At 37.4% G+C, this 26,336-nt stretch overlaps 1 protein-coding gene across 1 annotated transcript in view; it reads right to left on the bottom strand.

Annotated features, from left to right (window-relative positions):
- Positions 1 to 513: 513 nt before the first annotated feature.
- Positions 514 to 26,336, bottom strand: part of MALRD1 (MAM and LDL receptor class A domain containing 1) — a 512,511-nt gene continuing 486,688 nt past the window's right edge. Inside the window, exons 39-40 of the mRNA XM_065919555.1 lie at positions 3,447 to 3,522; positions 514 to 594 (exon numbers count right to left, since the gene is read on the bottom strand). Coding sequence (XP_065775627.1) covers positions 514 to 594; positions 3,447 to 3,522 — 157 coding nt within the window. The remainder of the gene's footprint in view (positions 595 to 3,446; positions 3,523 to 26,336) is intronic.

Below are 26,336 nucleotides of genomic sequence, written 5' to 3'. Positions count from 1 at the left end.
TCCGCCCACTCCTGCTGGTTTGTAGTCAGTTCAACTTTATTTCTAAGCTCAATGGAATATAAATAAGCATCTTAAAACTTCTCTATATTCATGGTCTGAAACAATTTGATTCATCCTTAAAAAAATAACTATAATAAAGTCAAAAGAAAACAAGAAACTTAAGTGGGACATTTTATTAAAATATTCAGATATATAATGAAGATAAAGTTCTTATTCAGATTCCATGAAAACATTCAATATATTCTATAAGAAAATTTATTTGCAAATGTAATAATTAGAGTGGTATTCCAAATCCCTTCTAGTTTTACTATTGAATAAGATGAATTTCTATCACATTTCACAGACTGGATACAAGATCATATTTGATCTTTTTGTCTTCTTTTGCCATGCCATGCAGCATGTGGGATCTTAGTTCCCTGACCAGGGATCAAACCTGTGCCCTCTGCAGAGGAAGAGCAGACTATTAGCCACTGGACCACCAGGGAAGTCCCAATCTTGATGATCTTGATGGCACTATTTGAGATGATTAGATATAGTCTCCAGTCTTCCTGATACTGTGTCATATAACGGGTTTGAGAAGGAGTATATAGAACTCTAAAGAAAAACACATTGAAAGGTTATGATTTTAGACTTTAAAATAAAAAGCGTTTCCAGATCATGAATAATGCAGTGAGTTTTTAATGAATTTTCACTGGAGTAATAACTAGTGCATCCCCGACTCCTACTTCAACACCTCCAGTCCATACTGCCTGAATCATTGATTGACACAGGCCTCTTCTTGGTGTGTGCCCAGCATCCTCTCTTAGCAAAGAAGCCACTGCCTTTTCCTCACTCTGGTGAGATGGGGGAATGCAGTGGCCAGGATCTTGACTGCTTCTTTCTATGGCACTGTTTTTACATCTATTGCTTTGATTATAGTTAGGTTAAATAAAGCTAAATAAAAATATTTACAAAAAACAACAGCCAACAGCTTTCATCTGGGAGAATTATATTTTGCAGTATATATTAGAAAATCTAAAACATGGAAATTTGTATAGGACAACCAACATGGTTTCTTCAACAAATAAATTGCAAGGGGAAAATACAAAATGAAATCTAGAGATTAAAAGAGACTAGAGACATGTCTAACAATTTGAATGCACATAAATTATATGGATCCTGATTTTTAAAATATAGCAACAACAACAAAGTACAACCCCTCCAGACACACTTAATTATGAGACAAATGGGACAGGTTGAACACTGATGGAATCTTTGATTGTATCACGAAATTACTGTTAAATGTTTGCAAGTGATACTGTGGTTATATGTTTTTTTAAATATGTTTATCCTAGTATAACTTAAGTCTTTACAGGTAAAATTAAATGATACTGGAATTTGCTTAAAAACACTCTGGTTGACACAAAGAGTGAATTGTAATGTAAACTATGGACTCTGGGTAATTACAACATGTCAATGTAGGTTCATCAGTTGTAAGAAATGTACTACTCTTGTTGGAGATGTTGATAATGGGAAAGGCTATGCCATGTGTGGGGACACAGGATATATGGAAAATCTGTGTACCTTCTGTCCTGAACCTGAAACTTCTCGAAGAAAATTAAGTCTGTTTTAAAAAACAAAAAAATAAAAAACATCACCACCATTCTGGTGGGTGGAGGAAATGGGTGGCAGCAGAGGTGAAACAAGAGTGACCATGGGTTGATCATTGTAGATGCTGGCTGATGGGTACGTGGTTTTCAATATACTATCTTCTAAATTTGTATATCAGAATATGAGAACTTTCTCTAAGAATGTTCAGAAGAGTATTTTCTGAGAAGTCTATTTCTCTGTTATGTCAGGAAAGATGACACTTAGTTTAATTAACACAAAGTTATTTGTTTCTGAAACAACAGAAATCAAAACAGCAATAAAAGTTGAGAGCTATGACAGGATTTCTTCTCTAGCCATTCTTAATGTAAAGAAACAACATGAAAGAGGAATGATTAATATAAAAATGTCCAATTTAAAACATTTTATTTCCTGACATCCTTTGTAACTTTCAGATTCTAAAAGTTAAACTAAGCTTAAGACTAAAATGGTTAAATTTTCTTTTCTTTAGTAAAAGTGAAAATAGGTTTATGTTACACCTTCCTACTTTGTCAAGAAGATACATTACCTTTGTTTCTTATTTATTTATTAATATTATCCATTAAGTAGAACTATGTTTTCATTTTTACTCTGTGAGTTAATTGACTTGAAATCAAGTTAATTCTGTATTCTTAGGTATATCTTATTTATTTTCATTTCTAACATAATTACATACAAAGTGTATGGTATGTCATTAATGAAGATGTGCCCTTAACTTCTCCCTTCCTCTTCTAAGTTATCAGGTAAAGTGCAAGTTGCTCAGTTGTGTCCGACTCTGCCACACCATGGACTATACAGTCCATGGAATTCTCCAGGCCAGAATACTGGAGTGGGTAGCCTTTCCCTTCTCCAGGGGAATCTTCCCAACCCAGGGATTGAACCCAGGTTTCCCATATTGCAGGCTGGATTCTTTACTAGCTGAGCCACAAGGGAAGCCCAAGTTATCAGGTAACAGAAATAAAAAAAGTCAAGCATTTTGTTAGACTTTGACCACATAACTCAAATATGCTAGAAACCACCTAATCTGAAACGTCTGCTACTTATTTTTAGTAACAGTAGTAACTGTTTATAACTGATTTTCATTAAAATTAAAAACTGGTTTTCTACCATATGCTTACTTTGACAAGAGAATTAATTTGATACAATATTTCTAAAATCAGATGTAAGGAAGCTTTCACACAGAAGTGATGTGTGATAGCCAATCCTGTTTTATACCCAAATGGATGCTCATATTACATACTTAAGAAAGGGATGAGAGAGATTTTACTTGACATTTTCTCTCCAGCCTATTTCATATTGCACTCATAAGGAGTGCTGTTAAAAAGGCCAAGAAAGATGTAACACACTTCAGTTTCTCCTTTCTCTGTCTAAATAATCAGGTAATAGACCTCACAGCCCACACCTGAATTGAAAGAGAGCACAGAATGCTATTCTCCCTTTTGTGTCTGGGAATAAAATATGAAGATCAGTCCATGAAGAGTTACTGTGAGGAGATGACTAATACTCTGTCAGTTAAACTGATATTTTCCAGATTTGTTGCCTCTCTCTCGGTATGAACAGTGACCACAAAGCCATTTAACAGTGAACTGATTCTATAAGCAGATTGAAACCGTCCTGAAATGGGAAATTCTCACTGCATATTTAGAGAGAATTACAATCCTTCCCATCTTATCTCTCTGGTGGAGAAATAAGTCCACTAAAACATATCTCTTAACCATGATATGAGAACATGTCCAGACAACACTATCTGTGTGTTGTATGTGTGTGCATGTGCCTGTGTTTTCCCTTCTGAGACAAGACAGTTTATCATTACCACTTACCTCTGTTTTCTCTGGGTTGCTCCAGTTCCCATAAATTGGATTAACAAATGCACGGTTAATGCTTCTTTTAGTTTTCCTTAAAGCAAACAAGGCCACAAAAAGGAAAGTAAGTATTGAAATTCACCACAGGACATTTTCAGGTGGTTTTCTGATAGAAATCTTTGGGAGACACATTGTCTAGCCAGTGTACTTATTTTCATGAAGGCATTTCCATAAGTAAAGACTACTTGTAGGACACCAAGACCACCACATCTTCAAAGGCAAACATAATGTGATGTCTGAAAAGTTAGATCCAAATACACCCAAGCATATAAAAAAGCTGTTCTTAATTTCTTAAATATTACTAAAATAGTACAAAGGATACAACATTAGAAAGAATGATGTAATGTAAAGCTGAACTGGTTATAAGGAAAGACCACTGTGAAGTCCCATAGATGCAAAAGTGCCAGGCCCACCACAATCTGAGAACTATGTCCCATGACAATGTCTATCATAATGATCTGTACATAGCATGTGAGTCATAGTATTTAACATTTTAAACAGAAAATTTAAATAGGAACATTTTGTAGAGAACTTTATGTTAGTATTTCCTTTCAGGAGTCATAAAGAGGTATGTCCTTGGTAATCTCACATATTGGTCTATATCTGCATAATTGACTCAGATTAACTGAGCTCCTAAATGATCATTCCTTTTTATATTTTGGTTACTTAAGAGTCAATAGACTTAATAGAAGACAACCAGCCCTGGCATAGTTGGTGACAACTGATGAAGAAAAAAATGCTCATCACAGTAACAAAATAAATATGACCAGATAACTAAATATACACTATTGAAGATATAAGGAAAATTGCACATGTGCACAGATTCATACACACATACACACAGTGGAGAATGGAAGGCCAGTTCCAGGATGATTGCCAGTGTCTTGGGAAGGCAGCCAGGAAGAAAAATTATATGTGTTATGTTTAGTTGCTCAGTTGTGTCTGACTTTTTGCAACCCCATGGACTGTAGCCTGCTATGCTCCTCTGTCCATGGGAATCCTCAGGCAAGAATACTGGAGTGGGTTGCCCTGCTATCCTCCAGGGAATCTTCCCAACCCAGGGGGGTTGAACCCAGTCCTCCCATATTGCAGGTAGATTCTTTACTGTCTGGGCCACCAGGGAAGCCCAAAAGGCATTAATATATTTGCTTAATCAGAGTATAATGAAAATTAATACTTGTCAATAATGTACCTTTAAATTCTGAAAGAAAAGGGAGTAAAGAGTAAGTCTTACTGATTCCCTCTTTGAAAAGATGTTGTCAGAGGTATGACCTCTTATTTCATCTACCAAACCACATGAGCCTCTTCTAAAAAGTAACAGGATTAATGAACCCAATAGCATAATCTGGGTAACTGTGTCTGACTGGCAATACATCCTCCCTGTGGATTCAGTGTCTTCTAAGATTCCTGACCTCTACTGTTTCTATGCAATTGACTTAAATGTTCAGTAGCTTAACCAGATCACCTTTGGGTTATGGATGAAGAGGGTTGTAGCAGCCATTTTTGTGAGTTATTTTGTGGGGAAAAAACAGATATACTTTAAAATGATGAAGGAACAATTACTTAACCACTAAATGAAAATGTACAATTGCTATAATTATTAATGAAAATTAATAATTGGTATTTGATTCTTTGCTTTTTCTCTCTCCAAGACCAGTCAAGGTTGGGTTTTCAGAGCACTAAGCTCAATAAGTGGCAAAGTTAGGGCCTGATGAGGCTGCTCTGAAAACTGAGACTGGGTAGGAAGTGAAGCAGTGTTTTGAAATGTGTCAAATGTGAAAGCAGAAGCTGGTACAGAAGAGACTGAGGATTAAAACAAGATGGAAATTAGGAGCTAGGTAAAGATGGGACAGCCACAAACACCAACAATTGAGAAAAATTATTCTTGGCTGAAATCAGGCATGAAATCAGAAAGCAGGAGGAAACCCAAACCATAAGACCAGACAGGGCAGATGGTCCAAAGACTGGGCAGGCAACCAGGAACTGAAGAGACAGGCTTTGCTGTCAGTGGGAAAGAAGTGAGGCACAAGCAACACAAAAGATTTTGATACGAGATGATTATTTTTGGCTTTGAACTGCTAAGACTCCAGATGACCGAAACCACTATTGGCAAGCAGAAGTCAAGTAAATTGATCAATTTTCTAACCCTATTACATAGCCTCAGCTATAGAAGCTACTTTTCTTCTGAAAGGATTTTAAGTCTTAAATAATTTTCTATTAAAATGAAGTGACCAGCCTTTGGGGTGGGTGACTATATAGAAAGAAGAGGGATGCATAAGTGTAAGGATATGAAGCTATAATAAAAGAAGAAAGGGTCACAGTATGAATAGTGGGAGGTGAGCAAATTATGTTTATTAGCAATCTCAAACTTTTTTAATTTTCCCCAGGTCAAGGGCTGTTTCCCAATATGGAAAATCTGAGAATTGCTGGGCTTAATTTTTAATGTCTTTCCTATTTAAGAAGTAAAATCATACCCACTACCCATAGATACCTCAATTAAGTACATTTCAAGTGTCAACTCCATAGAATTACTATTTCAAGTTCCATGATATAATTTTCCACCTTTATCAGTTATATGTTTGATATTCAGACATAAACAATTTTACTTAAAATGACAAATCCTGCTACAAGGGACTTTAAATGTTTGATTATGAAGTTTTCTGCAAGTCCTAACACTGTATGCTACAACATTAAGTCTGAATGAGGCTAAAAAATGCTGTGTTTAACTTACTGTATCTGCCATTATTAGGCAGATGGCTCTTTAAGAGCTGAGGTTTCGAAGAATGGAATCACCTCTGGGAATCAGAAAGGCATTGATTTAGAAGTTTAGGGTAGATAAAAAGAAACCCTGAATCACATGCATTCTGCTCCCCTGACTTAACAGGTATTCACATAAATTACCATTAAGCTCTGGCTACACCCAATGTGTGCAGGCACTGTATACCGGTGGTGTTCTGAGGGGGCTAAACAGAGATATGTTAGTGAGAACTAGGATAAGTCTGATACAAGTTTCTAATTTAAATGTAGTGAGCACATGGATACCGCCATAGGAATTGACTTCATGGCTTACAACTAACAAAATTGTTTCAGTGTTGATTAAAAACATGAAAGTAGTTATCATAGATATCTGAAATTATTTTAGATGAACAATGAAGAAAAACAAAAAATAAATTCCTCTATGTTGCATCCAGTAAACATGACTTTCAGGTAAATGCTTATTTTATACCTTTTAACCACCTTGTTAAATTACAATTGACACACCCTACAAGTCACCCATTTAAAGAATATAATTCAGAGTTTTCTAAGAATATTAACTGTATTTATTAATTTTAAAATGTGGTAAATATATATATATATATAACAAACTTTGCCATTTTAGCCATTTTTAAGAGTGTACAACAATTCAGTGGCATTCACTGCATTCACAGTGTTATGCAGTATTTCATTTTCTTAGTGAAATGAACATCGTTGATAAAATCCAATTTATCTATATTTTTTTTCTTTTGTTTCTTGTACTTTTGGTATCATATCTAAGACGGCATTGCCAAATCTCAGATCATGAAGATTTACTCCTATGATTTCCCCTAAATATTTGATGGTTTTAGCTCTTATACTGAAGTCTTTGATCCATTTTGAGTTAATTTTTATGCATGGTATGAGGTAGGAGTTCAAATTCATTCCTTTGTATGCAGAAATCCAGTTGCCCTGGCACCATCTATTGAAAAGACTATTCTTTCTCTATTGAATGGACTTGTCAAAACTCAACTGGTCATAGAGGTATGGGTTTATATTTGGATTCTTAATTCTAATCCATTGGTCTCCACTTATATCCACATGCCAATACCACACGGTTTCATTTCCTGTGGCTTTGTGGTAAGCTTTGAAATCAGGAAGTGAGTTCTCCAAGTCCATCCTTTATCAAGATTGTTTTAGCTCTTTGGTGCCCTTGTAATTCCATACTAATTTGAGGATAAATTTTATATTTCTGCAAAAAAAAAAGCTGCTGGACTTTTAATGGGTGCTGTATTGAATCTGTAGATTGCTCCGTGTAGTACTGACATCTTGACAATAATAAACCTCTCAATGAATAAACTCAAAATGTCTTTCTACTTACTTAGGTTTTCTTTAATTTCTTTCAGTAATGCTTTGAAGTTTTAAGTGTAGAAATCTTTCACCTCCCTGGTTAAAAATATTCCCAGGTATTTTACTCTCTTATATGCTATTGTCAATGTGATTATTTCCTTGATTTCTTTTTCTGATTGTTCACTGATGGTATTTAAGAGCATACCTGATTTTTGTGTGTTAATCTTGTATTTCAAAACTTTGCTGAGTTTATTAATTCTAGTAGCTTTCTCATGGATTTTTTTTGAGTTTTCTATCTATACATGTTCATGTCATTTATAGTATAGTTTTCTTTCTTCCTTTCCAATTTGGATGGCTTCTATCTCTTTTTCTTACATAATTGCTCTGGTTAAGGTTTCTTATTGATAACACATTTATCTCTAGCTTGCTGCTGCTGCTAAGTTGCTTCAGTCGTGTCCGACTCTGTGCGACCCCATAGACAGCAGCCCACCAGGCTCCCCCGTCCCTGGGATTCTCCAGGCAAGAACACTGGAGTGGGTTGCCATTCCCTCCTCCAGTGCATGAGAGTGAAAAGTGAAAGGGAAGTCGCTCAGTCGTGTCCGACTCTTCGGGACCCCATGGACTGCAGCCTACCAGGCTCCTCCATCCATGGGATTTTCCAGGCAAGAGTACTGGAGTGGGTAGCTGTTCCCTTCTCCAGGGGCTCGTCCCAACTCAGGGATTGAACCAAGGTTTCCCGCATTGCAGGTGGATTCTTTACCAGCTGATCCACCAGGGAGAGAAGAGTATAATAAAACAGGGATGGTCCCTCTATCCATTTCATCACACAGGAAATGAAAAAGTCATACAATTGGTGAAAAATTAATTTGAGAGAAATAACTCACTTTCCAACACTTGAAAAATAAAGGCCTGTGTTTCTTACATCTCATACATATATCTGGAAAATGAGAGGTATGAAATATCCATGTATAAATATCAGGAGTTGATGTGAGTTTTCAGGCTATGAAGTATATGATTTGTTGCTACTGGGGAAAATGTTTTCTAACAGTAAAAGTACATGTGACATATTTTTTAATAAAGGATCCGTCTAAATTATGAAATGCAATCATTTCACTGGTGAAAATGGAATTCATTTATTCTGGGAGTCATGCCTATTATATTAAATTTTGCTTACCCTGATTAATGGTGAACCTGAGGTGTCCCTAAGAAGTAAATCTCAATCCTACTCTACTCATTTCTACCTCTGTCATTTTAAACTTTTCAATTTGGTTTTTCTAAATATTTTCAATTCTAAGAGTTTATATGAAGTCTTCCTGAATGTGTTTAATCTTTTAGGTAAAGGGAAAATATATTTTAAAGTCCTAAGAAAAATAAAATATTTTTGGTCCCTACTTTTACTCATATCTATTAGACATATTTCTTTTGGTCAAGAAGAGATCTTTTTAGAAATGTTTGTTTCCTAGTTAGGGTACTATTAAATTTTATTCTCTATCTCATTAAAAAATTAATGAGTAATGCTCTTTTTTTTGCTTCCTGATTTTAAAACCTATGAAAATGAGGTTTGCTTATTTTGATTTTTTTGGTTTGTTCATTTTTAAGTTGTAGTAATAGGGAGAGATTGTGCACTGTATTTCCTGTGCAACCATTGGTGCCACACGATTTACATATATCATCTTTCTTTTCTGAAAACCCTAGATAAGCTTTATTTTACACCTGGTCTCTGATCGTTTCCAATCCAAATTTTAGCCTGTTTGAATAAACTGTTTTTAAGGAAAAGTATCACAAATTTTAAAATTCAGATACTGCTTTGTCCTTTTTGTAATGAAAACAAATTTAGAGCAACTTGCAAAGATAAGCACAACAGAAGAATATAAGACAAATGAGAAGTAGATCAGAAGTGGAGAAAGGGATTCAGAGAACTGGAAAATAGAGTTGACCCAGAGGGAATGCTCTGGGTACGGTCCATGAAATGGGTATGGTCCAATCTATGTATTTAATTCATACAGGATACAACTTTGACTTGAAGATTCCCCAATGCAAATTTAAGCAGGACAAAAGAATCAGTTACCATACGTCACACTTTCAAAACAAAACAAACCAAAGCCAGTTGCTTAGAAGCACATCTCCAATTTAGGAGAGAAGACATTTATGGTCTGTATCCTGTCACTCTCAAGACTAACAAAGTAACAAGGCCCGACAACATTATTTTAGGAAGACCAGGAATGTGCTTCATTAAGTTGTTTCACCTAAAATCCTTAAAAAAGGATCACACTGAGATTATGCCCAAGTGTGCTTCAGTAAAAACTATCTAGGAGAAGTGGTGGCCAGAGAGGAGGGATTTAATGGAAACCTTGAAACACAACAGTGCCTTAGAGAATTTGATTTGGGGGGCATTTTCATATGGTTGTGTTATCATAAAAAAGCCAGCACTAAGATTACAATCTGCAGTGTGTAATTACATCGTGGCACATTAAATCTGTTATAAGAATCTACAGATAGAATAAAATTACACAACGTTATAAGGCAGTATGAGAAACAATAAACCAAGTCTATTAAATCATCCTTTTCTCACTGAATGTATTAAAATGCTGTATTATCTGACCACTGCTAAAGAAAAAAGGGACGAAATCATGAGAAGTAGTAAACAAAAATATTGAGCTATAAAATGGTGTCTACCTTTGGAAAGATGATGACTTAAAAAAAAAAAAAAAGAATTAAAACAATCTGTAAGAAAGGAAAGAGAAAAAAGAAACAAGCCAATTTGGAAAAGCAGTGATAATTGGGGGGCTGAGGCGGGGCCAGAGAAGGGGGTGTGGGGAATGTCCATGAACTTAAGTTTTCATTTCCCAGTCCTTATGAAACAAGCTGAACCAAACGTTTGGGGTGAGAAAATTCAGAAAACATTGGCTTTGCAAATGTAACCAGAAATGCCACAAAAGGGAGGGGAAAGGATTAATCATCCAGGGTCACAAAACCAAATGACAACTGGGACATCAAATTTGCTAAAATGATTCACACGATACAGCAGCTGCCATATTTTTTCTCCTACTCTTTTCAGGCAGGAAATAAATATCACTGACCACAAAAACTGTCACTGTTTAATCGGATCTAGCTGTGGGAGAGTGCTTAAATGGGAACATGCCCAGGAATATGGAGGCAGCTAGGATGAATAAAGCTGGCCCAGGTTTCCGTAGCTTAACTCTAAGGAGACCCCATGTTGCCAACAGGAAGGCGATCTCCACCAGCTTCTCCTCCCGAGTGCAGTGTTAGCACATCCACAGCCACCTAGTGGGAACCAGGCGCAGAGTAAAACACAGACTTTCAAGATGAAAAGTGTATGTACATGTGTGCACATGGATAAAGGTTTGGAAGAAGACACATCAAAATGGTAACAGTCTGCATCTCTGGGTGGTGACATTAAATACAATCTTTAATTCTTTTCCGGCACTTTGTTGTATTTCCAAAATTCCATTCATTATGCTGCTGTGTATCTGAATCTTGAGGGCGAGGTGATGGTTTTCCAATTTGGAAAAGATCACGAGGTGTTTCCCCTGAATGAGCTCCTTGCCTCCTCCCTGCCCAGCTCCTTATAAATCATTTACCTAAAAGACAAGATCCTTATTGCAGTCTTTTCCTGATTCCTCTCTTTTTAGCATTTCTTCTCAACATCTACCTATCTCCTGTTGCGGCTGCACTCCTTAGGCTAGGTTTTAAGTAGGTCATGTTTTTTCATAATCCCTATTTTTGCCCTTAAATACCCTCCTTATGTGGGGCTTCCCAGGTGGCACTAGGGGTAAAGAACTGGCCTGCCAATGTGGGAGACGTGAGACGTGGATTCGATTCCTGGGTTGGGAAGATGGCCCGGAGGAGGCCATGGCAACCCACTCCAGTGTTCTTGCCTGGAGGATCCCATGGACAGGGGACCCTGGTGGGCTACAGTCCATAGTGTCGCACAGTTGGATGTGACTGTAGCCGCTTAGCACGCACACAGCCTTCTCACTGGCCAGAGTCTTTGCCAGCCTTGGAGCCAGGGAAACCACATCTCTTCTTTGTACCTCCATGTGCATTGTGCATTTTACCACCAGGCTATATGATATTTTTGTTAATTGAAATGAAATATTTTCCCCTGTAAATTCCTTCATATGAAAACCCACTCTAATTTCCTTATTGAATTCCCATAGACACATAATCTCTTTGCTTAAAAAACTGATTGCGGTATTCAAGTTAATTATCAGTCTTGTGATTTCCCCTAGCAATCACCTAGAAACTGGCTTCTTTCTAAATCTTTTGACAATTTAAACTTGAAAATGCTGTGTAAGAATCTGTCTGGAAAAATGAACTTAGTTGCATTTATTTATTTCTACACTCACGTCTCTCCAACTAGAATATTAACTTCCTATAGGAGGAGCTAAAATCTTCATAATTTATCTAGAAAACATTTCTTGAGCCCCAGATATGAGCCATGTACTCTACTGCAGAGCTACTCAGAATGTGATTTATATTTGGTTATGGTCTTACTCTGTTTATCGTTCCAAGATTACATAAATACAAAAATTGAGGATAGCTGTTTAGAAATGTTTGTGGCTATTTGTCTATTGAGGCTAAGAATACGAAATCTGGACTAGTGTTTTGTGTGTCTTTTAATTTTACTTTCCAAGTACTTCTTACAAAAGCATTGGTATGTGATGGATTGAAAACAAAACAAGACACAGCTGGTCCTCCTCATACAGTTTAGATAGCTCTGTTCTGCTAACACTGGTGTTTAGATATGAGTAAATACACATGTGCCTAGCTGATTTCTACTTCTGATTTCTAATAACTTTTGCTAGCTGAAAATATGTATATTTTTGCTCTTCTGAAAATATTTTCTCTTCCTTTCTCTTTGAATAAATGTGATACCCAAAGCCCCACAGTTGGAAAGGGCCAAGTACTATATAACTTTTTTCAATCAGAATGAAATAATTTTTCATGTAAATTGCTCTATATGAAAACTCACTCTAATTTTCTTATTGAATTCCCTTAGACACATAATCTGTTTGATTGAAACTGATTGCAGTGTTGAAGTTAATTATCAGCCTTCGTGATTTCCCTTAGCAATGGCCTAGCAACTTGCTTCTTTCTAAATCATTTCAGACAATTTAAAGTTGACAACTCCATATGATAATCTATGTAGAAAAACTGACTTACTTCATTATGACTCACAAATACTGACAAATTCCTTTAAATATACCCTGTTTTGGATTTATCAATACATTTATTAACACTCTCTTGGATCTATGAATTCATTTAGATCATAGTGCTTAACATTTTTAAAAAGCAATAAAATTGCATTTTCTTATACTTATTCTAAAACAACTTAGCTTTAAAATATAAAGAGAAATTTTTAAGTACATAAGCACATGATTAGCATTCTATGTAGATCTCTTAATTTCTTAATTTCCTATCATTTTTCCTTGTCTGTGTTTGCATGCTTAGTCATGTCTGACTCTTTGCAATTCATGGACTGTAGCCCGCCAGGCTCCTCTGTCCATGGGACTTCTCAGGAAGAATACTGAAGTGGGTTGCCATTTCCTTCTCCAGGGGATCTTCCCATCCCAGAGATAGAACCCGTATCTCCTGCATTGGCCGGCAGATTCTTTACACATTGAGCCACCAGGACCTATATTTTATTTACATTAACCCACACCATTCTCCAGTACAAGCTTGACACGAGTTGTTCTGTCTGCTCTTCCTGCTTTTCATCTGGGGTTTCCAATCTATGAATTCAGACTTGAGTGATGTAGCACATAAATCCTTTCTCAACCTCCCCCACCACATTATTTTCACCTCTGAAATAGACTTGGTCTCTCCTTTACCTGTGTTTCTCCAAAACTTAGTAGGAAGTAGCTGCATGTGCTTCATACATGCTTGTTGAAGAAGTGACATTATTTGCTTTTCTATATGCCTTCTCCACCAGACTGTACATTATCCTATATTTCTATATCCCCAGCCAAGAACACAGTGCCCAGCACATAACTAGGTGCTTAATAAATGTTTGCCAACCAGTATATTAATGAATGATTAAGAGTTTCTGATATATGTATTTCTTTTTCCAAAGACAAAAACAGGCTGATCTTCAAGTTCTGTTGTAATTGTGTCCTTTGATTCATTAGTGAGCTAGAGATTCCCACACAGTAAACAGATTGTTGAACTTAAAGAGTGTCCCTAAGGATGCTTCTAAGGAGAAATGGTATCAAAGATGATGTGAAAGCAGAAAAGAGTCTAGCAGGAGGATGGCAAAGCAGTTAGTGAAGAAAAATTATGGAGCTGATCCCACCGTCCCCTCTTTGAAATTCCCTATCCTCTAATATCATTAATAATGAACAACACTTAGAATTCTGATTCTCTGGCAAAAGGGACTGAATGTATTTGCTACATGCCACTGTAGAGCTAAATGGTTTGCTAATAGCACATACCTCACTCATCTTTACTACCTTCCTGTACTTCCTCGGTTAAACAGGTTACCTCTTTCAAGCAGCAACTCTGGTTTCCCTACAACACATTCTTCTACTCTGATTGCTTGGATAGGCAGGAACAAATGAAACCCTGAAATATATCAGAACTGAAAGGCTGTCTTCCTGCTCATGTAAGATTTATAGTGAACAGAAAGATGATGCTGGAAAGCACCTTGAATCTTGCCCCCAGGACTATTTCTACCAAACAGTCATCTGTATTGAAATGGGAAAATAGCTATCTTCAGATCAAATAATTAGAACATGGAGCTATTGTATAGTAAAGGGCTCTTTCTATTTTTTCACACAGAATTTATTTCTTAGACTATTTGGAGTCTGTATCCAATGACAACAGAATTGAAGCAACTTGAGAAAGTTAGCAATGACAACACACATACGTACAAACGAATGAAGCCTGTATTGTTCCAGACTTATATCCCTGACACATTGCATGTAAACTGATTTTGTACAGTCAACTCTTTGCAACCCTAGGAACTGTAGCCTGCCAAGATCCTCTGTCCATGGGATTCTCCAGAAAAGAATACTGGAGTGGGTAGCCACTGCCTTCTCTAGGGGATCTTCCCGATCCAGGGATCGAACCCAAGTCTCCTGAATTGGCAGGCAGAATCTTTGCCATCTGAGCCAGGGAAGCTCCAATGATCAGAGAAGTGGTTACTTAAGGACCTACTAGTTATTTAGTAAAGATAGCAAATCATTTTGAAAATTCATGTGAAATTTTTAATTTTGTTCATTTGATAAATATGAATATTACTTTAAGAGTAAATGTATATACTCATCTACATAGGGTGAGAATGGACACGTGTATATGTATAGTTGACTCACTCACTCCACTGTGTATCTGAAACTATCACAACATTGTTAGTTAGCCAACTATGTTAGCCAACTATAGTTAGCTATATGCCAATATAAAATTTAAAAAAGCAGAATGGGAGTAATAATATACTTATGAATAAAACTGATAATTAGATTACCAATTAGGTAGACCAGATTAGACTGTCAGATGCCAGGCATTGTTTTCAGAAACATTCAGGGTAAAATCTGTCACACATATAAATATCCAAATGAAATGATACAGTGTGAGGACAATATTGAGATAAGTGAATATAGTCACTTCTTAAAGTAAATTTGAATTTCCTGCCTCCCTGAAATGCCCAGTGTTTAGATATCCAGTTTCTTCCATAGATTATGAATGTGTATACTTACAGGTTTTTGGTTTTCTATAACATCCTTCATTCATATTCCAGGATTTAAGCTCCTGACTATGGGCTGATTTTCTAGCCCATCATGGAATTCAATAATGATTCTGCTAAAGGTCATACATGTAGGCATCATTCAGAATTCCTTTATTAGCTTTCAGCTTCTATAGAATGGAATGAAAGTCAATCTGGATTGAAATTTTTCAATAATACTCAACAACGATATCCTAACTTTAAGAGTCATCTGTGACGATTCTAGCAGAAATAAATCCTGGAGCATTGAAACCAAGTAAAATATTTCTTGGAATATAAGATGCTCATTTGGGCTCAAACATCCTACTGGAAATAGGCTAAGAAATCTGATTTAACAAATAATTCAGTTCAGTTGCTCAGTTGTGCCCAACTCTCTGCAACCCCCCATAGACTGCAGTACGCCGGGCATCCCTGTTCATCCCAACTCCCGGAGTTTACTCAAACTCATGTCCATTGAGTCAGTGATGCCATCCAGCCTTCTCATCCTCTGTTGTCCCCTTCTCTTCCCACCTTCAATCTTTCCCAGCATCAGGGTCTTTTCAAATGAGTTAGTTCTTCGCATCAACTGGCCAAAGTACTGGAGTTTCAGTTGCAACATCAGTCCTTCCAATGAACACTCAGGACTGATCTCCTTTAGGATGGACTGGTTCCAACCAGTCCAAGGGACTCCCAAGAGTCTTCGCTAACACCACAGTTCAAAAGCATCAATTCTTCAGCACTTAGCTTTCTTTGTAGTCCATATCTCACATCCATACATGACTACTGGAAAAACCATAGCCTTGACTAGACAGACCTTTGTTGGCAAAGTAATATCTCTACTTTTTAATATGCTATGTTGGTCATAACTTTCCTTTCAAGGAGTGTCTTTTAATTTCATGGTTGCAGTCACCACCTGCAGTGATTTTGGAGCCCCCCCAAAATAAAGTCTGCCACTGTTTCCCCATCTATTTCCCATGAAGTGATGGGACCAGATGCCATGATCTTAGTTTTCTGAATGTTGGGCTTTAAGCCAACTTTTTCTCTCTCTCTTTCACTTTCATCAAGAGACTCCTTAGTTCTTCTTTGTTTTCTGCCATAAGGGTGGTGTCATCTGCATATCTGAGGTTATTGATATTTCTCCAGGCAATCTTGATTCCAGCTTGTGCTTCTTCCAGTCCAGCATTTCTCATGATGTACTTTGCATGTAAGTTAAATAAGCAGGGTGACAATATACAGCCTTGATGTACTCCTTTTTCTATTTGGAACCAGTCTGTTGTTCCATGTCCAGTTCTAACTCTTGCTTCCTGACCTGCATACAGATTTCTCAAGAGGCAGGTCAGGTGGTCTGGTATGCCCATCTCTTTCAGAATTTTCCACAGTTTATTGTGATCTGCACAGTCAAAGGCTTTGGCATAGTCAATAAAGCAGAAATAGATGTTTTTCTGGAACTCTCTTGCTTTTTTGATGATCCAGTGAATGTTGGCAATTTGATCTCTGGTTCCTCAAATAATAATTACTGGTTCCTCTGGTTCCCCAAACAAATAATTACTAAGATGCATTTTCTAACTGCTATCTGTTGAACTTAGGCATATGAATAGGACATGGACCCTACCATCGAGAAGCTCACAATCTGTTATGGGAGACATCAAACCAAAAGTCAATGTGATGAGAAAAAACAAGGCTGAGAACAAAGCAGTCTGGACGCTTAAAAGTAGGAGTGCTTGCTTTTGTCCAACATCACCTGGGAAGATTCGCAGATGACACAGCTTCTGTGGTTAGTTTTTGTGAAAGTTTTTCCTTTATGTTTTATTTTTATGGGAATGGAAGAAGTAAACCTAGTATTTCTGAAAATTTATTCTATCTTCCTTTGACCAATAAGTTCTTCTTGATCACTGGAGTCTGGAAAAATGGCAGCTGGCATCATTCATTCTATGTCTTGGACATATTTGGCTTATAGAGCCTGAATTGTAGGACTTTGATATGCTACTGCAAATACATTACAGATCCTAGCCACCTTATTTTTCATCTGCCCTACATGTTATTTGTGAAAAGCACACTGTGTGTTAGGCAAAGAACAGAGTAAGCAAACACTGCTGTCTCTGCTTCCCAGAGATTTATCGGCAAATAGAATTATAACTGAGTCCCAGATATTGCTGTTTCTGATCATCAGTCATCTGTGTGGTCAAGACCACCATACAGATAGATTTGCTAAGTGCCTGGTCTAATTTTGAATTGTAAGCTAGACACTTTTAATTTTTAAAACTAAGCATTAACTCTCTTGGAGAATTGTAATGCAAAGATAAAGATAGGACACAACTCAGTCAGATAAAAGGCACCCTAATAGCTGAAAGGTTTAATGCAGTTATTAATACATCACAACCAGGCAATACTCAGGGCCCAAAGAAGTAAACCCTATGTCTATTTAAAGATAAATAAATAAAAAACAATTTTTTATTATTTTTTAATAATAATTAAATTCTGCTCTGAATTGTGGGGGTGACCTATACATCAGGGTTTCCCAATCCCCTGGACTCCAGTCGTGGCCTGTTAGGAACTGGGCCACACAGAAGGAGGTGAACGATAGGTGAGCAAGTAAAGTTTCATCTGTATTTACAGCTGCTCCTGATAGTTGGATGGCATCACTGACTCAGTGGACATGAGTCTGAGCAAGCTCCAGGAGATGGTGAAGGACAGGAAAGCCTGGAGTGCTGCAATCCATGGAGTCACGAAGAGTCAGACACGACTGAGCAACTGAACAACAACCCCATCACCCCATCGCTCTCCCATCACCCCCAGGTGGGACCGTCTAGCTGCAGGAAAACAAGCTCAGGGCTCCCACTGATACTGCATTATGGTGAATTGTATAATTATCTCATTATATATCACAATGTAATAAGAACAAAGTCCATAATAAATGTAATACACTTGAATCACCCTGAAACCATCACCCCACTCCCAGTCTGTGGAAAAATTGTCTTCCATGGAACCAGTCCCTGGTGCCAAAAAGATTGGGGACCACAGCTATACATGACAGATATTTGGGAAAACTAGTCCAACTCCCTCATTTTATGTATAAGAAAATACAGAATATCAAAATAGTGTTCTTCCCTATTGCTAAACCTGTTTATCTCCCTGGGTTTTTGGAGTTTTGTTAGTGGCATTATCAACTATGCAGTTGTCTAAGTATAATACTCTTGGATCAATTCTGACACTTGTTTTTTCCTCTCCAGTTATATCAGGTCAGTTGCCACTGCTCAAGTTCAAGTTCTCATTGTCTCTCATCCAAACCTCTGAAATAGGATTATGTTCTCTATACAGATGATCACTTTCTTAATCTTACCCTAATCTGTTCTCATGCTCTGCATTTTTAATTTTAATCATAAATGTGATCTGCTCATTTTTCTTACAGACTTAAAAGACTTCTTGTCATTCTTAAAACACTTTCCTGGCTTGCGTCAGTTAAGGCCCTAGCAGGAAACAGCTGATATACTCCAACTGGGAAATGTGAGGAGTGTTCGATAAAATGATAATTTGCAAAGGTGTGGCCAGAATATAAAGAAACCATAAAGGGTGTGGCAGTAGGCTGGCCAGTGACATCAGGCCTGTTCCCAGCCTAGGCTGGAAGGAGGAAGTCTGAGAAGAGATACAGCGGGGATCTGCATAGGGCCCCTCATGGACCCATCACTGCTCCCAGATGGCTATAATGGTGCTGGGGCCACAGTCCAGGCTGGAGCCAGGATCGTGAATACCCAGCCCCCCTCTCCTTCCTCCCTCAAGGTGCGCTCCACTTCAACGGAACATAATATAAATTCAAATGACAAGGGAGACCATTAATGCAATCCATACAGGCCAGTTCTCTAGACCTTGTGGGGACAGAGATAGGCAGTACTTACCCCAACTTTATCAATAAATTGAAAACTCCTTAATAGTCATTCAAAACCCTTAACCACCTCTCTACCACATACTTTTACCACAAGAGTAATGTAACTTGTTCCCCTCCATATTCTATAGCGATGTCAGCCAACTGAGAAACTGTAAGTTTCCACATTATCTTTTATTTTCAGCAATGTTCTTTCCTCATCTCTACCTAGTTTTTTCATCCTTTCAGGCTTTATATAAATGTTACTTTCTCCTTGCAGCCCTCTTCATCCATCTGAATTGCATCTCCCCAGAATACATCGCCTCTATGTGATATACACCAAGACGTATGCCATGCCCCACTCACACCACTCTGAATAAAAGGGGTTCTGAAATCCCCAGGCACAGGGTAGGGAATGGGACTCCTCTGAGAGGTGCAGAGATGTGATCTGCCTGGGACAAAGGCTCTTCTTCCTTTGAGGTCTTTTTTATGGGCCTGTTCTATCATTTCAAGACAAAAGACAAAGGTGAGGATTAAGGGAAAAGAATAGGTGGCATGTTATTCTTTGAAAAAGAGAGAGAGAGAGAATAAAAGGAAGGAGGAGCAAGAGGAGAAATCATCATGATCACATATGGTCCAATCCTGTTTTTAAGGGAAAGATTTCAAAACCCTGCTCTCCATTTTCCTTTTCTAGCTCAAAGTAAACATTTAGCAGAACATTTGACAGAACATGGCCAATATATGCACAAAGGCCTGAGACTGGGGAGTTAAGTTTGTGCATCTTAACAGCTGTACTTCTTTTGGGCAAACACATATGTGGAGAGAGCAAAGGTTTGCAAGCATTGGGAGGTGACCCAGGTGACCCAAGCTGGTGGAATTCCAGTTTGCTAAGGCTAAGAATTCATTTCCGGGACCAAAGACAGACTCACTAGTGACATTCTAGCTGCAAGAGCAGCTGAATGCCTTGAGGCACAGAGTAAGTAATTTTTGATTTTGGCTAAGGATAAATATTCATTACTGAGCCCAGTTTAGGTCTAGCCAAGGATCACAAACTAGGAGAGAAGTAAAACTTCTGCCCCCAAAGAAACACATTATCATACAAGGTGTTAGCAGTGGGAAAGGCTCTGGAAGAAAGAATAATAATATACAGACAGATATTTTATTTGGTCATCAAGGCCACTCATTCATAAATCTCAACCAAGAACATCTGTACTTTGCAAGGGTAGCTGGTATACCTTTTTGGATTCCAGTCACCCTCTTTCTTATCAGAAATGTAAATAATTACTATTTTGATCATTCTTTCTTTCCATTTTATCCCCAAAGTATTTTGTTTTACATTTCTACCTTTACACGTGCCATAGTGAAATAAATACATTACTATAATGGAGTATGAGTCAGAAAGCATATAAGATGATAATAACTATATATATATCTATATCTATCTATCTATATATCTTTGAGCTTTTGCAAGACCAGCACATAGGAAGTCTTAATATATGTTCACGGCATTGAATCAAGAGGCATTTCCAAGATCATATTCAGGTCTTATAATTTCCTACTCAGTAATATTTTTACAGTTGTACATACTTATAATCCCATGAAATTACTTAGAAAGTTTTTAGAAAGACATAGACCTATCTTATTTCTCAGCATAACTGAATGAAAAAGATCTGTTAATTTTTAACATCTGTTAGTGTATTTATTAAATCAACACAACCCTTTAGGAGTAAGTGCCACAAGACAACATAATAAACAGCTATTTATTGTGTATTTTTCCCCAGGCAAAGATGATGTAATCCAAAATAGGAAAGCAGTGGGTGTTATGTGGCTTTAGGAAAGTAAGGATAAATAGTCCACTATTTATTTGTGTTCTTTTATATTGGTTTCCTGGTATAGGAGGGATTATCACAGCTATTTTGTATTAGCTGCAAACAACTCTAGAAGTTAATACAAATTTGTTGCATCCTCTAAAGATGTGAGAGTTGGACCATAAAGAAAGCTGAGTGCCAAAGAATTGATGCTTTTGAACTGTGGTGTTGGAGAAGATTCTTGAGAGTCCCTTGGACTGCAAGGAGATCCAACCAGTCCATCCTAAAGGAGATTAGTCCTGGGTGTTCATTTGAAGGACTGATATGAAGCTGAAACTCCAAAACTTTGGCCACCTGATGCAAAGAGCTGGCTCATTTGAAAAGACCCTGCTGCTGGGAAAGATAGAAGGCAGGAGGAGAAACGGACGACAGAGGATGAGATGGTTGGATGGCATCACTGACTCAATATACATGGGTATGGGTGGACTCTGGGAGTTGATGATGGGCAGGGAGGCCTGACGTGCTGCAGTTCATGGGGTTGGCAAAGAGTTGGACACGACTGAGCGACTGAACTGAACTAAACTCTCATGAGGAAAAATCTGGTGGATTTTGGACTGTGAGGCCAGGTGTAGTAGATACCTTTCAGAGACCTTTCAGGATGACCACCATCATCCTTACCATGGGGCATTGTACGGGGTCCCAGCAGCTATATTTGTACAGTTGATCTTGCCCCATAACTCACCCATAGTTGGTTTAACCAGAAATGGGATCTTGACCCAAGTGGGCTAATCAAAGGGTCTTCCTTTGGAATATGGAATAGAGATAGAAAAACAAAGATATAGTCTCTCCACAGGTCTGGGGGCATAATGAATAACATCCATCCTCAAGGCAATAGCTTTTTGTTATATAGACAGAGTAAAGGCAGTATGTCTTCAGAGAGAGAATCACCAAGAGCGAAGCAAAAAGCAGCAGAGATGAGAAGCAGAATACCACTGGGTCCAGGCCTTCCTGAGGCCTGATCTCTTTATTCCTACCCTTGAGCTCTCTAAGACATGTGCACTGTTACACTAAATTCTTTATTTTGATTAAGGTGCTTGAGATGCTTTCTTCCCCTGCAATCAGTGTCCTCACTCATACATTTGGTGGCAAGTAGCTAACAGAAAGGTCAGAGAATGTATAATAAAATCCAGGAACTGCATCTCTAATAACAACTTTAAGAGGCTTGTTGTTGTGTTTAGCATTGTCTGAGCACACAGTGCTCCATCCTGTGTTTTTTAGAAATGAATACAAAAAAGTTTCAAGTCAGTGAAGGATCTTTTATGCTACAGATTCTTTTTATAAAATCTAATGAAAAATAGTAAGGTTAAGGTTTATTTAGAGAAGGTGATACATTTCCTGCTTACATTAATTCCTGCCTATCTCAAAGTTTTGGTATTATTTTCAGGATGAGTCATTGTTATCATGTAGCTATCTCCCAGCTAAACATTCTAACTTGCTTTAGGGCTTACATGATTTTTTTTGCAAAAAGACATTTTAAAAAGTTAATGTGCAACATTTTAATTAAAAAGTCATCAGTAGACATGAGCAATATTTCTGGTGATGATCAGAAGTATGGATAATATTAAAGTACAGACAGTCTTCAATAGGTATATATTGGATATGTTATGCATATGATGCTAGAAACTGGGAATGTAAAGATAAGGAATGGTTAAGATGGAAATTGTTCAGTAATGACACTACAAAATGGTGTTGTAACAGTCTCCTTGAGGATAACATTCTGACAACTCAGTAACTAACCCTGAAGGGATACCAGGCTATTTTTCAGTTCAGTTCAGTTCAGTCGCTCAGTCCTGTCTGACTCTTTGCAACCCCATGAAATGCAGCACACCAGGCCTCCCTGTCTATTACCAACTCCAAGAGTTTACTCAAACTCATGTCCCTCGAGTCAGTGATGCCATCCAGCCATCTCATCCTCTGTCGTCCCCTTCTCCTCCTGCCCCCAATCCCTCCCAGCATCAGGGTCTTTTCCAATGAGTCAACTCTTCTTATGAGGTGGCCAGAGTATTGGAGTTTCAGCTTCAGCATCAGTCTTTCCAATGAACACCCAGGACTGATCTCCTTTAGGATGGACTGGTTGGTAGTATCAAAAATACATGTGTTTCTATAGCTCTGCTAGGCATATTGTGTGAAATGCCACACACTTTAGAGGAATGCTAACACTTCCCAAGGGTAGGGTGTGTGTGGAGCGTGGAGTTGGTGGAGAATCAAACTTGCTGCAGTGGTCTTTGAGCCTTGCCACTTGAGTTAGCTCTAAAATCATTTAGAAAAATATGCATCTCCTTTTACATTTTTATTTTAATGTCTAAAAATTGTATTGAGTCAATTTCTAGAGAGGTTGATAAGAAGTTGGGGGTCCCTGAGGAGGAGAGAGGGGTCTGGAGTTCTCAAGGAGGAGAAAAGGACAAACTTTTTTTTTTTCTACAGTCCTTAGGTTTAGTTTTTTTTCCCTTAAGCCCAGAGCTGATGACTACACAACAAAACAATTCAGCTTAAACTCTGTACTAAGGATTATATAACAACAAAGTACCCTGCTTGAGGACATGTTTCTCCTGTTTAAGAACCTTCTGACTCACCCTGTTACCTTAAAATGTAAACTGTGGGAGTGGGTATGGTAACACCTTTACAATCTTGGGACATTCTTTTGATTTATTGTAATAACCAATTAAAAAAGTATATAGCTCCCTTGCTAAGACTAGTGAGGGGGCACTCTCCATCCCCTTCTGATGTCTTTGTCAGAAGCTTTCTTTGTTTTCACTGTAATACAACTTCTGCCACACAAGAGCCCTGAGTGGTCAAGCCTGGTCTCTTGTCCTGAAGCTAAATCTTCTTCGGAGATCAAGAATCCGGTATTGTTCACAGTAAGCTATAAGTTTAGTGGTTGCAAAGAAAAGAATTTCTAGATCATTTTATGTTGAGTTCTTTAGATTATGGAATTTGCCTATCATCTCATCTAAGTGACAAAGCCAGTCGTGCTAACTATCCAATCAACTAACTCAAACTTAATTTTCAGATAAAGCTGACTTATTGTTAAATTTAAATACATATGTTAAAACATGTACCAGGGAATCTAAAAAAAAAAAAAATGGTACAAATGAATTTATTTAGAAAACTGAAACAGACTCACAAACATAGAAAGCAAACTATGATTTGTTACAGTTACCAAAGGGGAAAGGGCTGGGTACGGGATAAATTAGGAGTTGGGGATTTAACAGATACACGCTTGTTTAGTTGATAAGTTGTACCCCACTCTTTTGTGACCCCATGGACTGTAGCCTGTCAGACTCTTACTTCTATATGTAAAATAGATAAACAGGTCCTACTGTATAGCACAGGGAACTATATTTGATACTTTGCAAAAACCTATAATGGAATGTAATCTGGAAGAAAATATATGTATGTACACATATAACTGAGTCACTTTGCTATACTCCAGAAACTAACACCACACTGATAAACAACTGTACCTTAATTAAGAAAAAAATCATGATTTCAAATTCTAAGTGAGAAAGGAGAGTAACAGGAAAAGAGATCTCTCAGGCTGGGCTGCGGTGGCACCTACATTTGCCTTAGAGGTCTCTCCATAGTCCAGAATATACAGGTTGTCCAATATGAATCTGGAGAAGGTGTGAAACTTAAGGTTCTTTTGGAGGACTTCTGCTGGTTGTGTTCATATGAAAACTTATTTATATAGTGCAATGATTAATTTTATGTGTCAACTTGACTGGGCTGTGGAGCCCTATCGTTTGCTCAAACAATACTCGAGATGCTACTGGGAAGGACTTCTCATATGTCATGAGCACTTACAGTCAGCCAACTTTAAGATTACTACCTCTGTTGTGGGTGGGGCTCATTCACTTATTCGAAGGCTTTAGGAGTAAAGGCTGAGATTTCTTAAAAAAGAAAGAATTCTGCCTCAGGATTACAACAGAGAAATCCTACCTGTGTTTCCAGTCTAATAGCTGTCTGAAAGATTCTAGACTCAAGCTTACACCATCAACACTTACTTGACTTTCCAGCTTGCAGGCCTGCCCTGCAAGTTTCATGCTTGCCAGTCCCCATATTACATGAACAAATAAATCCTTCTCTCTTAATATATTATATTATTATCTTATTAATACAATTAGATGTGATTATCTCATTAATATTAATAAACAATTTTATAATCCATATTGCATAAATGTAATATTAATATATAATTCTTTATATGAAGATATGTTAATTTTTAAAATATCTTAATATATTGTATACTGACATATTTAAACATAATAAGATAATATATTAATATGATAGTTATATAATAATTACTAATTTATTATATAGGTTTTATATAATGTTTATACATTAAATATAAATATATTATGTATTTGATATTTGATTAAAATATTTAAAATATTTGATATTTGATATCAAATATTATGTATTTGATGTATACATTTGATATGTATTTATGTATTTGTATTTGATATATACACACAGAAGGATAGAAACAACAATATATCCAACTAGCTAGCTTTCTTTTTATCTATTTTTTTATTTCTCTGGAAAATGCTGCTATATATAGTAGCACAAAACCAGTATTTCACTTAGTAACATTTTTTCTGTTTTTTCCCTACTACATTAAGTCCAGACTTATTTTCATTCATGTTTGTATCCACATTGTTTGGCATATTTTAGGCACATAAGAAACAAAGAATTAATAGATGAGTAAGATCTTAATAGTAATGGATTAAAACGTCGTATCTGTTTTCCTAATGAACACTATAATTTTATAATAAATGTGCCTTAATTGATGATATCAAGTTTGGTGTCTGCTAATTAACATGGCTGCAGGCTGGAGATCCGAGGAGAATTCAAGCAGGAGGCACATGTAAGTTGGCACCAAGGAACAGGCAGTTTATCCAGGGCTCTGTGACACATTGGCTTGCAGCAAATCTAAATTTCTGACCACAAATACAGGTGTGCACAACACTATGCATTCCTTTAATTTCTTAAAATTTCATGAAATCTTATTTTGAGTCCTTATCTTGTTTAGTTCTGGGAAAGTCAATCACTTTCATTACTGGGGGATGTGATGTGTTTCTCATTCAGATGATAGAAGATGGGTATGGGGTAGGAAGCCCCAGAATCCTGAAAGGCACAGTAGGGAGTGAGGTCTTAATCATGCATGAGTCCAGCCCAGAGCCCCTCCAGGTACGCAGCTCTCAGCCTCGGATCTGCCTGCTGCCGAGGACATGGAGATTTGGTCTGGGCGCTGGTGTAAGACCTCCCTGAGCAAGCTGAGAAAGCGGCTCTTTGAAAGATCTGCTGCCAACCCTGAG

Source organism: Muntiacus reevesi, chromosome 2 (genome assembly GCF_963930625.1).
Source record: "Muntiacus reevesi chromosome 2, mMunRee1.1, whole genome shotgun sequence".
NCBI classification, from domain to species: Eukaryota; Metazoa; Chordata; class Mammalia; order Artiodactyla; family Cervidae; genus Muntiacus; species Muntiacus reevesi.
The sequence above is the reverse complement of the archived record's forward strand: the minus strand, read 5'-3'. Positions and strand labels throughout refer to the sequence as shown.